The 16723-nt window shown below is 32.1% G+C and overlaps 2 protein-coding genes across 3 annotated transcripts in view; both read right to left on the reverse strand.

The window, feature by feature from the left end:
* Positions 1-7068: 7068 nt before the first annotated feature.
* On the reverse strand, positions 7069-13648 carry LOC120069861 (cytochrome P450 704C1-like). Of its 2 annotated transcripts, none has more exons than XM_039021684.1 (5): positions 12829-13648; positions 10083-10364; positions 8667-9005; positions 7638-7838; positions 7069-7513 (listed from the first exon to the last, which is right to left on the reverse strand). In XM_039021684.1, exons 1-5 carry the CDS (start codon positions 13348-13350, stop codon positions 7319-7321), a joined length of 1539 nt encoding a protein of 512 aa, XP_038877612.1. In that variant the 5' UTR covers positions 13351-13648; the 3' UTR covers positions 7069-7318. The 2 variants fall into 2 exon arrangements, with proteins under 2 accessions (XP_038877612.1, XP_038877606.1); XM_039021678.1 differs by having other exon boundaries at positions 8667-9008.
* Positions 13649-14575: 927 nt separating this feature from the next.
* LOC120070200 (spastin) overlaps positions 14576-16723 on the reverse strand; it is a 14577-nt gene continuing 12429 nt past the window's right edge. The window contains exons 12-13 of the mRNA XM_039022066.1: positions 15456-15572; positions 14576-14933 (exon numbers count right to left, since the gene is read on the reverse strand). Coding sequence (XP_038877994.1) covers positions 14817-14933; positions 15456-15572 — 234 coding nt within the window. The 3' untranslated portion in view covers positions 14576-14816. The remainder of the gene's footprint in view (positions 14934-15455; positions 15573-16723) is intronic.

Below are 16723 nucleotides of genomic sequence, written 5' to 3' on the forward strand. Positions count from 1 at the left end.
CACGCATGTTTAGTGGCCCGTAGGCACACCGTCTAACATGGAAATAACATGAATGTAAACCTGTCGGATCACGCATGTCTAGCGACCCGTAGACTCGCCATCAAATATGAAAATAACATGAACGTAAACCTGTCGGCTCACGCATGTCTAGCGGCCCGTAAGCACACCGTCAAATATGAAACATGAAAATAAAAGTAACATGAACGTAAACTTGTCGGCTCACGCATGTCTAGCAGCCCGTAGGCACACCGTCAAACATGGAAAAATAACATGAACGTGAACCTTTCGACTCACGCATTCTAGCAGCCCGTAGGCACACCGTCAAACATGAAACTAGACCCGTAGGTCCTCTGAAATAAAACATGCGTCAAGGCGAGACAGTAAACCGCTCTATTGGTTTATTCATGCACCACATACATAATATTGAAAATTAGAACATGCTCATAATGCTTATAACTGTTGTATAACAAGTAAAACATAATGACAAAATCATGCTTCAAGAGTCCATTAGTTAACTTTATAATTCTAGACTAGGTCGCTTGGCACAAAGGCACCAATAATAGTGCTAGGTCATCTGGCACAAAGGCACCAATAATCGTACCACTTACCTCAACTTGTTAAAAAAACGCAAAACAAAATCTCCTTAGAACTTCTTTAGCACGCTTGAATCAACCTAAAGTTGTGGCTTGGTCCAAGACAAATTCCAAAACTTGATTCAATTAGCCAATCTGATCAAGAATTAAATCCAAAATCAATAACTTAATTTTCCCACTATTACTCTCAATCTAAAAGAACAACCAACCAACAACTTACCCAAAACTTACTGATATTTACCAATTTAATTTTCTGCAAAACGAAAAATGGTCTCTAGCTTAATGGTCAATGCCTCAAAACTTTTCAGACCAAAGAGAGGTTACTAATTTAACCCAAAATCAAATGGGTGAATTTCACCTCCTAAATTATAAGGAAAATAAGTCTTACCCAAGGTTTTTTTCAAGATTTCGGCAAAGATCGGGCAGTGGCGGTTGATGATGCATCGGCTCGTGGCTACCATAGATAGGCAGCAGGTGTTGGTGTCGGACGACATAAATTGTTGGCTCGCGACTGGTAGTGAAGGTGTTGCATAAGGAGGGTTTGCGAGAGTGAGAGAGAAGGATAATTTTTAGTTTTACATATTTTATTAAGCAGCAATTACGAACAATCATATCTTCAAACAATGATCCAACCGTTCAAAATAAAACTTCATATGTCTCGAACACTAAATTTGAGCATGATCCAACGGTTCAAACTCTAGCAATAGATAATTTTGTGAAAGTTGTCACTGAAAAACCAAATTGCTTTCTCCCCAATTTTTTTTTTTTTTTTTTTTTGCCTCTTTTCACTCTCATTTAATTTTTGAAAGAATCTCAACTCTTTTATTTTTTTTTCAAATTTTTAAAAGATAAATAAAATATTTTATCACAATATCTCCAAAATCTCCAAAGATTCTATTAAATTGATAAATCAATTAACTTTTCAAATTATCTTAATTTAGGCTTCAAAAACTAAAATTAAAGGGCATAAAATCCATCAATTTGATACAAATTAAATCCTTCCAAATATTTAAATCAATTAAACCACATGAAATTAATTATCTTTTAAAATTTTATTTTTTAAGTTGGCCCTAAAAACCAAAATCAAAGGGAAACAAAATTCAATATTTTCAAGATAATCAGTTTGAATATCTAATCAATTAAATTCAATTTAATCAATAAAATTTTTTCAATTATTTCGATTTAACCCAAATTTTTCAAATGAAAGGAAAATTAAACTCAATAATTTTAGATAATTAACTTATTTTTTTTCTGAAATTCAGGATGTTACATTCTTCCCTCCTTAAGAAACTTTCGCCCTCGAAAGTTCAAGTCCTTAAAGGCTCGTGATACTTAGTTCTTATCTCATCCTCATATTTCCAAATTGCTTCTTCAAACCGATAATTCTGCCAAAGAACTTTTAATTAGCATTAACTCCACGTTTCAAAAAGTCTTCACCTCCTACCATGAATTGTATAACTTATCTGAAACAATATCATGTTACTTTCTAATCTTAAAACAAACACATATCACCATTTAGACCCTCCTATGCACGAGTCTGGAAATCTCACTTAAATGAAGCTCTTGAAGTCCCCATATACTGTAGAGCATTTGTCATTCTAAAATACATCACCATAACCTCATAATAGCTGTAACCATTACCTGATGCCAGTTTCTAAGATAAAGACCTTCATGATTGCATACATCTATATTAAGAATGTTCACACTCCATAGAATGGGTCACCTCACTGTCCATGCAACAAAAAACATATCTCTCATGGCATCTCAAGTCCAGGATTCAGAATTCGGATTCGGCACCTAATTGCCCTAACAATCCCCTGCAACCGAGACATGCTATCATATTCAATCGTAATAGTTGATACAAAGTCGCGTGAATCATCTTTCTTTCCTAATAAACAAAGCATGTGTGCTCCAAGGCAAAACATTAAGGCACATATGAAACACTTGCTAAATGGTTCTTGTATCAGTGACTTAGGCTATTCCAACTCTACTAGTCTTTCTATGAGAAGCCTTAAGGATAGGAGTTGCTCTCAACTCAAGTTCATCTCTAGTGCTAGGGGTCATTCTGGAAGATCAAATTTACTCAACCTTAATACTCATATAACTTGTTTCTTACTTGGAGCTAGATTACTTTCACCTTCAAATCAAATCGATGGCTTCATTACTTTCTTGTTCTAGATATTCGTGTCCACAATCAAAACCTCTAAACCTTGTTAATACCTTTCAACGTCTTTTCCCTCTTTAACGAGGTCTTACTCTTTCCACAGTCTACAATCCAAAAACCTAAGCAAGCTATATTTTTTTTTCCGAATAATGCCTATTACAGTCCAAAGTTCCAAATGGTAATAAGAGATTCCTCTTTTACATAAAACCAACACTTTGTATCCACCCATATCATGTTTTAAAATCCAAACCATACTTAACTATTTAGGTATCTTGAACACATTAATTTTTATTTATCTCCCCAAATAAATAAAATCTTTCCTTAAATACTATTATTTTCTTCACATTTATCCTTGCTTAACCCAACAATTTGAAGGTGCACTTTTCACTTCAGGAGGGAAACATAATCCCTAAACCAAGACATATGACCTTTTATAACATTTTCCATAAATCTAAAATTTCATTCCAAACTTGGAACTATAGTAGGGTATCCCACAAGATAACATTGCTTTTAAACTTCAAAACGTTTATCCTTCCTCTTGGTATGGTTAATTATACTTGAACCTTTTCATTGCGACAAACACATAGTTCAAACCCAAGCAGCTTAAGAATTTTTCAATCCAATAACTCGTTTTCTCCCATCCAAAGGTAGCTATAATTTCAATCATCTTGGCATTCCTTGACCAATTCGTCTTACCTAGGTCTTGTAAAGAGTTCCTCATACTATCGCTTTATCCTCCATCTAGTAATTCTTCTTCCTTTTTGGCACGTTACATAAAGAACCAAAACACCATACATTACTCGCTCCACCAACTTTAATACCATGAAAGTGATCATGACCTATTAATCCTTTCAAATTTTTTTCTTGGAACATTTTGACTTTAACATCTAGTAATCCTTAATAGAATTTATAGTCTCTTCTTCACCTCTTTCTTACCTTATAAAGAAACTTTAATCTCGCAACTAAGAACGTGTGCCTTGTGATAAAGTTCCTTGTAGCACCACTAGTTTTATTCTCGTAATGCAAAACTTAATATTATTCCCCAATGAATTTCCAATTCACCTATCTTATTCTATATCTTGACCAAATATATCCATTTCTTTCTTTCATGTTATAAGTGCATAACACTTCATAGTTCTATCAGGTTTCAATATTCCTGAACAGAAATATTTGTCCATTTCTAACAATCCTTCCATGAATCAAACTAATGCCAAATGACCTTATTATGATCCTTCTCTCTTTCCATAACACAAAAACAAAATAGTCATCTCATATTAACTTCTTTCAGGTTGTTAAACTAGCAATAACAATCAGTCAATACCAAAGTTTAGACATGAAGACTTTTAAACAAATCTTCCATAAAATATTTAATGAAAGAACATACCTGGCGAGGACGAAGGATCCGTGAATAGCCATAAGGGACACAAAACCAAGACTTACATCTTAAGTCGGTCTACAGAACCTAAAACATACCGTAACGATCCGACCTTTTGAGTACTCTGATAATGGTCGTTACTCATAATTATACATTTACATTCAAAAAAAATTGACCATTGAGGAAAATAAATTTCATTAAAATAATAAAGACAGTTTTCCAAAATAAATAATAAATAAGTAAAACCTTTGTTCGGAGCCCCTAAAATAATGAAGAAAAAAATAACTTAAACAAATAAAATTTTGACCAACATCGAGTTTCAAATCAAAACTCTTAAATAGCTTGAAAACGTAAACTAAGCGGAAGCGATTTACATGTCTCATATGCCACGATCACAGGTCCTCTCGTCACCCGCCGGTCCGTTCCTATCATTATCTGAAAAACATAAATTAAGAAATGTTGAGTATAAAATACTTAGTAAGTGATCCCATTACTGGGATCAGGCTATGCATCCACGAGCAAAGAAAAAAAATAGCCCGTGGCTCATACAACTATATCGATTTTTTATGATGAAAGGAAAACCAAAAGACGTACTATTTTGCCTTGATGCGCATGTCTAGCAGCCTGTAGGCACACCGTCAAACATGAAAATAACATGAACGTGAACCCGTCGACTCACGCATGTCTAGCGGCCCGTAGGCACACCGTCAAACATGGAAATAACATAAATGTAAACCTGTCGGCTCACGCATGTCTAGCGGCCCGTAGGCGCACCGTCAAACATGAAACTAGACCCGTAGGTCCTCTGAAATAAAACATGCGTCAAGGCGAGACAGTAAACCGCTCTATTGGTCTATTCATGCACCACATACATAATATCAGTACTGATTAGAAATTCGAACATGCTCATAATACTTATAACTGTCATGCAACAAGTAAAACATAATGACAAAATCATGCTTCAAGAGTCCATTAGTTAACTTTATAATTCTAGACTAAATAGCCTGGCACAAAGGCACCGATAATAGTACCAGTTACCTCAACTTGTTAAAAAACGCAAAACAAAATCTCCTTAGAACTTCTTTAGCACACTTCAATCAACATAAAGTTGTGGCTTGGTCCAATACAAATTCCGAAACTTGATTCAATTATCCAATCTGATCAAGAATTAAATTCAAAATCAATAACTTAATTTTCCCACTATTACTCTCAATCCAAAAGAACAACCAACCAACAACTTACCCAAAACTTATCAATATTTACCAATTTTCTGCAAAACAAAAAATGGTCTTAGCTTGATGGTCAATGCCTTGAAACTTCCAAATCTTAAATCTAAGTTTCAGACCAAACAGAGGCTACTAATTTAACTCAAAATCAAATAGGTGAATTTCACCTCCCAAATTATAAGGAAAATAAGTCTTACCCAAGGTTTTTCTTAAGATTTCGGCAAAGATCAGGTAATGGCGACTGATGGTGCATCGGCTCATGGCTACCATAGATAGGCAGCGGGTGTTGGTGTCAGACAACATAAATTGTTTAGGCTCGCAACTGGTAGTGAGGGTGTTACATGAGGAGGGTTTGCGAGAGTGAGATAGAAGGGGAATTTCTAGTTTTACAGATTTTATTCAGCAGAAATTACGAACAAACTATAGCTTCAAACAATGATCCAACCGTTCAAAATGAAACTCCATTTGTCTCGAAACCAAATTTGAGCATGATCCAACGGTTCAAACTCCAGTAATCGACAATTTTGTGAAAGCTGTCGCTGAAAAACCGAATTGTTTTCTCCCCAAATTTTTTTTTCTCTTTTCACTCTCATTTAATTTCAAAAAAATCTCAATTGTTTTATTTTTTTTAAAATTTTTAAAAGATAAAATATTTTATCACAATATCTCCAAAATCTCCAAAGATTCTATTAAATTGATAAATCAATTAACTTTTCAAATTATCTTAATTTAGGCTTCAAAAACTAAAATTAAAGGGCATAAAATCCATCAATTTGATACAAATTAAATCCTTTCAAATATTTAAATCAATTAAACCACATAAAATTAATTATCTCTTTAATTTTTTTTTATGTTGGCCCTAAAATCCAAAATCAAAGGGAAACAAAATTCAATATTTTCAAGAGAATAAGTTTGAACATTTAATCAATTAAATTCAATTTAGTCAATAAAAGTTTTTCAATTATTTCAATTTAACCCCAATTTTCCAAATGAAAGAGAAACTTAAACTTAATAATTTTAGATAATTAACTTAAATTTTTCTGAAATTTGGGATGTTACAAATATTGTTTGATAAATTTCAACTTAAACTTGAAAAATTAAGTTAGAATGTTTGATAAATAAATACAAAAATTTCTTATTTTAGATATAATAACTAAAATAGACTTATAATCAACTTTTTTTTATTAATCTTTTTGTAATTTAAAATTTTAAATAATTGTTTAATATGATAAATTTTATTTGTTATAGATTAATTTTTAAATATTAAAGAAAATAGCTTTATCTAAAAAAAATATGAATATGATATACTTTTTTTAAAAGATGATGCATTTAACTCATGAAAAATAGAAAATAGATTTGATTAGATGAGAAAAAGATAAATATATAAAATAAATCTTCTTTTTAAAGTATAAAATTGAAAACTAAATATTAACTAAAAATTCTATCTAGAAGGATACTGTTTTTAAAGTCAACATGAAATTAACGTATTTTGAGAAGTGATCTTAACAGATTTAATTCAAATCGATTTTACTAAACGTAAGAAAAAACGATTAAGATTTTAAGACTGACTTTTGACTTTTTGGTACAATATTTGAAAATTTTCAATAATAGATGAAACTATAGAACTATAGAATAGAATACAATACTTTGAAGTTTAAATAGAATTAATTAGACTAACACAATGAATAAAAATAGTATTTAAACAAAATAAACAATTGAAGGGAGTTTGACTTGGGTAATTATTTTGACAATCCATTAGTTAATTCATAACAAGCCTGCTTATATATATACACACACACACACGCGACATGAGTAAATTCACATTGCAAACTAGTCCTTTTTCCTTGTATACTTTTCTGATAATACATTATAGGTAATTTTCTTATTCTTGGAAGTGGAAGAAGAGGAGAATTCACATTACCAACTAGTTCTTTTACCTTGTACACTCTTTCACAATGCTTTAAGTAAAATTTCTTACTCTTGGAACTGCAAGAAGTGGGAGACCTCCATCTATGTGAAGGGTAAGCATGATCCTATAAGTTACATTTCTCGTTGGATCGGCTAATTTGAATCGAAAAAACTGAAGCAGTGCAGCGGATACTATCTTCATTTGTCGATAAGCAAAATCCTTCCCCAAACAAGTTCGAGGACCCGCCTATGATGAAGAAGCTCGGTAAACACACGTACGTAAAAATATAATGATGATATGATTAATATGAAACCAGTACTCACATGAAATGCGATGAATTTGATATGATTAATATGAAATCAGTACTCACATGAAATGCGATGAATTTGAAAGGCGATTCAGGCCGAAAAGATCCATTTTCAAGCCATCTCTCAGGTTTGAAATCTTCAGCATCTTCTCCCCAAAGACAGGGCATTCTACCCATGGAATAGGCCAAGTAGTATACTCCATCCCCTTTTCTTAGTTTATAGCCATCAGGAAGAACGTCATCTATTTCTGCAGTCCTTCCATCCTAACACATTTAACACAAATTCTTGTTATTATAGTTACTTTGATAACGTTTAACAATAGATTAAATAACAATCAGTAATGCTATGTAGCTTGTAAAAGGCATGTTTAGGAGTAATTTTAAAATAGTTAAAATCACATTGAAACATGTCTTCAACCATTGAAAATCAATCTAATGTTTAATTTTACATTTTAAAACATGATTTTCATACTAATCAACTTTGATTTTAAATTACGGTAATATGTTTTGAAGTGATTTAAACAATTTCATAATAACTTTCAAACATCCCAGAAATATGCAAACATACTAGTATTTTTAAAACTGGTATAAATATCCATAATTTTATATTCTACTGTTGTTTAAATTTTACTTCTATTTTAAAAGAGATTAACACGTGGCAATTCCACGTGTGTCGTATGACCAACTCTACCAAGAAATTAATAGCCCAAAAATAAATGTGTAGTAGAAAGAGTGAAAGGGAAGAGCTCCCAAATACTCCCTAAACTTGCTCTACAACATTTAATTTACATTTTACCGTCACGATAATTTCATCCAATCTCATATTGATGTAACACGTTTACGATTAGGCCAAATTCAAGGTCAAACAAGAAAAATCTATCGTTTTCTAATAAGGAAGTTCTATTTCAAAATGACTAAAAAATGCTCCCAGTACAAGTTATAGCCATACAAGAAAATAAGCCGAAGAACTAATTGAATTCAAACTAATTAATCTAAAATTAACTAAACTAATATTAACTTAATTATACTAATTATCTAACATTTCTCATGCATCAGATATTCAGCCAAAATTTCAGATTTTTGAAAACTTACCACAGGGACAGCAGGATAGAGCCTTAGAGTCTCCGTCAATGCTGCATGAAGATAATGCATTTTATCAATAGCTGAATCGGTTAAGTTTTGTATGAACAAATTTATGTCAGCTTCTTCCCCTTGAACCCCGACAATTTGGCTCACTTCTTCTGCAACTTTTTCCTGTATTAAAGGGTTCTTGCATAGCATATAGAAGAACCAAGACAGAGTTCCTGCACTTGTATCCCTGCCAGCCAACATGAAATTCAGGACTATATCTCTTAGATATTGATCATTCATTCTTGTTGGATCCTTCTCACTTTCCATCAGAAACCTCGAAAGTATGTCCTCTTTGTCATTCTTCTTCAAGTTCCAAACAAAATTCAGCAAGCTTGTTAACAAAAGCAAAGAGTTTATTTCTGTTTCTGTAAGTGTAGCATCAAAATGATAGTTAAACCACTAGTTACCACAACTTAACTTTTGAACTAATTGGTTGTTTCAAATTCAATTCTCTTCTATCAACATTGTATTAAGAAATTGTTGATCAAACATATTACTTAGTTTAACTAGTACATTAAGAGCATGGTGTTCTTTCTCATTTATAATCTTAATTGTCATCAACTTATAGACATCTTGACTAATTTTACAAAACACCTATATGAAACTATAATATTTCGCATTTAAAAAATGTGCACAATGCTGTTAAAAATATTATAATTAAACTTACTATCCATCAACTTTAACTTTTGGGATCAATGATGATTTAACATTGTATCAAATTAGAAGATGTTGTGTTCAAACTCTTGTAATATAGCTTTCTTCCCAAGTAATATTGATTTATGCTCGTTGGCCTTTCTACAGATTTCTAAGCCAACAAGTGAGGGAGAATATCGAAGTTTTAATATAAAACTTAGTATAACCCATCGGCTTAAATTTTTGGGTTAAGTGGAAAGTACTAATTTACGGTGCAATGGGCTGATCCTACAAGGCTAAAAACACACATTTTATAACTCGCAGTACATACCAAGTAAAGTAGCTCCCATAATATGAACATCAATAGTTATTTCCAAATTCAATCATCGAATTGAGATAATTAAAGAGGTACGCAATCACTTTACTGGCATAAAAAACAAAAACTAGGTCCCGTTTAACCTTTTTTTTTTTAGTTTTTTAAAATTAAGCATATCGACAATACTTCTACATCTAAATTTTTTCTTTACAAAATTTTGGGAAGTAAAAAAAAGTAGTTTTCAAAAAGTTGTTTATATTTTTGGAATTTGGTTAAGAATTCAACCATTCTACTTTTAAAAAAATGCAAATCATAATAAGAAATATGGATAAATTTTCAAAAACAAAAACCAAGAACCCAAATGATTACCCAATCGGACCTTAAATGTTTAAAGGGAGAGTGATAGTGGAGAATGAAATGAGGCTTACGAGATTTGGTTGGTGAAGCAATTTTCTCCTGGCACTGATCAAGTGGTGCATAAAAGCATCGATGAGTTTGAGGTTGTTCCTAAACGAAGCTTCGGAGCCGATGTTGAGAAATCTTTTCAATTTCCAGAAAGGATCGATGTATCGCCAAAAAACCTGAGCGCTAGAATCGTCGAAGGCCTTCATGAACCCGCTCCCTGCTTTGCTTGGTTCCTCCATGCAATTCAAATCGACGCCGAACCCAACTTTGAAAATGGAGTCTAAAGAGCATCGCATTAGCAAATCCTAACAAAAGAAGCGGAAGACTGGTTTTAGAGTGATGGTTTTTATCATCACGTTGAATTGCAACCAAAAATGTTTTTGTTCGAAAAAATAAAGTGACCAAAATTTTCCACAAAAGTAAAAATTGCCTGTTTCGCCTGGGTGGAACTGAGTTGTTATTTTTATCTAACTCATCTAAATTTACTTCAACTCTTCTTCCCTCCAATATTTTCAATCTCGTCGACCACTATCAGCAACTACTGTCATTACACTCCAGCAATATACATCAACGACCACCTTCATGCCAACTCCAACCAATGCTCTTAATGATTTAAATATTATTTTCATCCAATTTTGATGAATTTCTGCACTTCCTTTTTTGGAGTGTCAAAACATAGTCTTACGTACTTTTAATAAGTTAGATTACAAAAACAATAAAAGAAATAAAGGGGGAAAAAAAACCATAGAGACCATTTGTTTAAATATTTTCCCTATTCACTTTTTATATAAACACGAGTACAAATTTGTTATAATGTTGGACGAAAATCATAACATTAAATGATATTGATTTAAAATGAACAGTCGTATAATTTTAGGTCACCACTACGTTCATTTTGGATCTCAATTTTCATTAAAAATTCTAATTGACTAGAATAATAATAATATTAAAAGAAAAATACTGAAATCAAATAAATAATAGTTGTTTTTCATTCATGGAAGTGATTTTTTTCATCTTTTCGAGTTCCTCTATGTTTCACTAATTGTTTAGTAAGAATTAAGTGATAATTTCTCTGGTAACTATGGTAAGATTTTGATCGAAAAATACTTTATTTTTTATTTTTAGTCGATTTTAAATAACACAAATAAAAAAAAGTTACAAATCACTGATAAAAAAAAATTAATTGGACAAGATAAGTTTGCCTTAGTGGTATTGACATGCACTCCATCCCTTATTAGTATAGTTTCGATTTTAATCAATACTTTGTATTTTATTTTATATTAACCCTTTTACTTTCAAATTTTAGAGTATGTACTTTCAATAAATCTTTAAAATATTCCATGAATTTCTATGAAAATTAATTTTGAAGTACTGAATTTAAGATTTATGAAAAATACATAAACTAAATTTAAGGCCTATTAAAAGTAATAGATTAAATTTGGATAAGTTATACTCCATTTGATAACCATTTATTTTATCGTCTATAGTTTCTATAAGTGTTTTCAAAATCAAAGCTACATTTTGAAAACTTAAAAAACAAAAATAGTTTTCAAAAACTTTTTTTATTTTGAAAATTAGCTAAGAATTCAAACGTTCAAATAGAAAATATGAAAATCATGAGTAAGAATGTGGGGGAAAAAACCCACAATTTTAAAAATAAAGGATTACCAAATGAAACTTTAAAGGGTAAGGACTAGAATAGAATAAAATTCATAGTACACAACCAAAATTTTATTTTAACATATGATTTAACTTGTTATTTAAAAAGAAATGGTTTTTTTTGTTACAAGTCCTCGGAGTTTTAAGTTTGTGTCTATTTGTTCCTTACACTTTAGAAATTATGTAATAGTTATCTGAATTTTTTATCTTTGTATCTAGAGGACTTAAACTTGAAAAAGTGATTTATGTACCCTCAAAAGTACGTGATAGTACTTTGAATTATACCCTCAAACTAAGGGTATTCAAATAATCCAAACAATTCGGACTATCCAACTCAAAATATAAAGATTGCGTAGGATTAATTTTGTTTTTAGATTGGATTAATTTTTTTCTATTTTTGTTGAATTGGATTGGGTCATGAAAAAATTGGATTGACCCAATCCAACCCAAATTTATATATATACTCATTTTTCTTTGTTTAAAGTTTGATTACTTTGTATTCATTAATTGGTGAATTCTTAATATTTTTCTTTTAAGATTGTTATGATATTTGTCTTTGTTTAAAGTTTGTAATAAATATCATAGATATTTAGTATTTAGACTTTGAATTTTATGAGATTTTAGTGATGTGTTATGTGTATATATAATTTCCATATTTTTAATTATAAAAAAAAAAAAGTTATAACTCGACAATCCAACACAATTCAATCCGAATTTGAAGGGTTGGGTTGGGTTAGATTGAGTTGGAGACTTTATTTGGATCATTTGACTTGTAACCCAACCAACCCGAATTTTCGGATTGATCCAAAAAAACACCCTTAACCCAACACATGTACATCCCTACCTCAAACTTACAATATTGGTAAAAATTGGATCCTCAAATAATTAAAATTGAACCTTTAAATTTATACAATCTTAATCATTTATACATTTATATAAGTTTGAGATCTAATTCTAACACTTATACATGAGAGGGCTCCATTTTTATAATGGAAAGTTTAATGATATAATTATAAGGCATAGATATTTTTGCAATTTCGTTTTTTAGGAAAAAATTGCTATTCAACCGTATTGTTGTACACATTTTTGAGTGATTGGAAAGTGCGTTACCTGGACGTCGAAGACCCGAGCCGTGGCGGCGAACTCCGAAACAATTCCAACAAGTTTAGCACCATTTCTTCTGAAAACAGAGCAACTGAAATCCCTAAGAATCTTCGTCGAGAATTCATAGCTCGCCAATTTCCTCTGCTGCTTCCATTTTTCTCCATCCACCGCAAATATTCCTTCTCCGAACAAATCACCACACACTTCTTGATCTTTCCTTCCTTTTCTGTACTTGTCGAATTTCGTCTTCAATATCTGCTCGATGTTTCTCGGATCAACTGTATATATCTCGCTGTACGCCGTCCCGACGAGTCGGAAGGTTTTATGCCGCTTCGCCACCGCCGTCAGATGGTCGTACAGGTTATTGAAGTAGAAAGCCTGGCCGTATATGGTGCCGTACACCGGCGAGTAGTCGGAGTTGGTTATGGATTTTCCGGCGAAGGTTTGGAGGAGGAGAATGAAGAAGAAGAGAAAGAAGAGGGAGAAAACGATGGAAAAGAGTGTGAAGGTATTGATAATCACTTCCATGTGCCTTAATCGTGGTTTGAATTTGATGGAATTAAGCGATTTTGGCGTTGGAAACGGGAAGAAATGAGGGATTGAACGAGAGAAACACCAAGCGGCATATACTTTTTGAGAAATTTTTAAGGATCAGTGAAGAAGAAACGACAGGTTCAGGCGTCAGCCGAGAGAGACTGGGCGATCATTCCGATTTTTTTTTTTGTTTTTTTTCCCAAAAAAAAAAATTATTACAAATTGGCTTCCTGGTGATGTTTGGTGAGGAATGGAGTTGAAAAGTCCCGGGAGTTAAATTAAATGTTGAAGAAATATCAATTTATACCATTAAATTTTAGTAGATATATGAGTTTATGAATTTTGTTAGTATATTAATTCATTTATTATATTTTGTTCTGAAAATTTTCGTTTCAAACTTACAGTTATTATCACTTAAATATCTAGACATTCAAACTTATAGAACCATCCAAATAATTACTCTTACTGTATTTTAGAAAATCGATATTTGAATAAGTTTACAATTATCAGTTTGGATATTTGTCCTAAAATATAAATTAATTTTAGTTGTAGGACTATTAATTCCTTCAACCAAATAAGTTGTTTAAAATTCCACTCACCATAACTCTTTGGACCAAATATGTCAAACGCGAATAGATCACTAATAACAAACCTAGATGGGATGACAAGTCAAATCTCATTTTATTAGTTGTTTTAAAATCAGTACTCTTTCTTTCAAATTTTCTATAATAATTTTCATAGTTAACCAAACATTCAAATTATTAGTCAAATTCTAAAAACAACAGCCAGCAGAACAGCACCAAATCTGGTAATGTCCTCCCTAGCCCTGCAAGATGCATCAATATACAAAATCCACGAATTCAAAACCCCAAACGGGCTTAACAACTCCTGATTTGCCTGCCTATTACAAACACAGCCATTAAGATTCAATAGAAATCAAGTGGAGAGGAAAATTCCATCTTCAACAAAAAGAAAATTAGGAACAAATTTTTTCATATATTTCATTTTCCATTTAATAGATTACTTCTTTTTTTTAAAAAAAAAAATAAATAATAAAAAATAAAAAATCAATTTATTTGTCAACTAATCAAATGAAGTAAAGTCTTTCATTAAGTTTAAAACCATGTAAAATCATTTTGCAAAACTGAGAGGGTCCAAATGCATTCAGCTTTTTTTTTTTTTGTCTTATTTCTTTTTTAATTCAAAAATTGCAAGAGAATTCAACCATTAACTTTTGTTTACACTAAACTAAGCTCGAATAAACATTTCATTGATTCTGTTTCCTAGATACAAATTATTCTCTCATATTAAGATTTTGGCCATCTCAAAAAAGAAACCAAAGAATCGAGCAATTTAGAAGTTCTAATTCGAGATAAGGCTGTACAATATTATACAAAGTAACGAAGAGTTCTCTTCAGTTCACTTCAGCTGCCTCTAAAAAATAGAGAATTTCTGCATATCTAATTGGATCCAAAACTTTGGTTCCATTCTTCAAGTTCCTGCCACCTGCTTTTGTTTAAACTGGGTCTGATGACTTTCATTGCCTCCTGGAAATCTCCATACTTTAATGACCTTATCTGGTGCACACAAAGTATATATAACATTTCAATGAAATGGTACAGGTAAAATTTTAAGACAACGTTTCCATGAGATTATCCTGTAACAGGTAAGATTATGATACGATAATTGATAATAATCAAAGTTTACAGATCCCCAATAGCGCAAAATGAAAGGAAAGGAAACTCTTGGTTAGCTCGAAACGCACGAGTCTCCCAACAAGCTACTTTAAAACACAATACAAATTTCCTATACATCACCTTCTCTGTAATCACTTGACGGCATTGGACACAATGTCTGTATGAGATTACTTTGTAACAGGTGAGATTATGATACGATAATCGAAGAAATGAGGTTTCTCTAGCAATATAATATAGAAATATAAATTACAAAAGGGGAAAAAGATTATTGATCAACGAGCTTTGTTCTGCAATTACACATGATATGATATGAATTGACTTAATGAAAAGGTACTTTACTCCCAAGTCCTATCTTTAGTGAAACACAGAGAAAAGAGTCCCAACAGTTTTTATGTGAGTCACCTGATCTGCCTTTACGGTGAGAATGTTCCCACCTAGCTCCCTAATTGGCATCATCGCAGCTTCCTCGCACAAGGCTTGTAGATCACTTCCAGAGTAACCTGTACATGTAAAATAATACTATGAGCTTTTCGGCTCAAACTTCAATTTATTCAAATTCACTCTCCACAAGGGTTTTGTAGGATAAGTGTTCTCAGTGGGAGGAGACTTGGGAGTGCGGCTTCTGTTTCTAGCTTTTTTCAGGGCATTCTTATGCAACCCTATTCTAGATCACTAGCCATTACAATTCCTACTTGCAAATGTTCCTTACTTTTTCTGCTAAACCCAATCAGATATATACTCGGAAGTTCGGAACAAATGTTCCCTTTTGTTTTGTTCCCCTTTTTCAGCATGGCCCTTCTAGTTCTAACTGAGAGAGAATTAAATAATGTAAACTTTGCTAGGAACAAGGAGGAAGTTGTAAAATTATATAGAAGTTTATGAGTTAAAATTATGGAGGACTTACTAAAATTATTAAAATATTCTAACAATTTAACTCTTATTTTAAAGGTAGTGGATTATCCTATGGGGATTAGTCAGTAGCTGATGGTTGTGACTGTGGGACTTTATAACATTCTCTCCTTCGCGGTGAACAGTACCGCTTAGCCCCGTTCCTAATCTTTTTCATTATGTTTTTTATATTCTCCAAGTCCGCCTTTATTGTCATTAAATACTTCTGAGGATCTGAATTGATTAATTTAGATGCTAGTTAGAATTGCAATCTCCGTGTTCTGATAGTAATTTATTGTAAGTACACGCTTTCTATTGGTAAGGAATGTGCTCGTCTAAACTATAGTTTGTCCCTTCAGGCGAACTATTATATTATTTTTTCTTTACTATAACTAACATAAATGTTCTCATTTTTCTTGACAGCTAGAGATCTAGAGAGGCTAGTTATACAGACTGAAGGTACTATATATTTTCTATGCCTGATTTTCATCTTTCCCGTACTTTCAATAAGGCAAAAAATTAGCACGATTCACGAATGGCATGACAAAAGAGCTTTAGATAACCCCTGTGCTTATGAAGATCTTACACTACCAGTCCAGTGCTGTGTGCATTTGGGAGAACTTTAGTAGAGCTATTTGCTTTAAAATAAGAACTAAATTTGTATGAGAAGATATAAACATACAGAAGTTAAAAGTTAATCGTATACTTAAACCCCGCCTTCCACCCCAACACCCCCCCCCCCCCCCCCCAACACCAACAAAAAAAAAGACACAGAAGTTAGA

This window comes from Benincasa hispida, chromosome 1 (assembly GCF_009727055.1).
Source record: "Benincasa hispida cultivar B227 chromosome 1, ASM972705v1, whole genome shotgun sequence".
Taxonomy (NCBI): Eukaryota; Viridiplantae; Streptophyta; class Magnoliopsida; order Cucurbitales; family Cucurbitaceae; genus Benincasa; species Benincasa hispida.

Bases quoted from the DNA above. Each gene is read 5' to 3' on its own strand.
- LOC120069861 (XM_039021678.1), bottom strand. From the start codon at position 13,350: ATGGAAGTGATTATCAATACCTTCACACTCTTTTCCATCGTTTTCTCC. The intron at 10,365-12,828 runs GTAACGCACTTT...TTCTTTTGTTAG, and splicing joins CTCGGGTCTTCGACGTCCAG to GATTTGCTAATGCGATGCTC. The intron at 7,514-7,637 runs GTGAGTACTGAT...TCTTCATCATAG, and splicing joins TCAAATTCATCGCATTTCAT to GCGGGTCCTCGAACTTGTTT.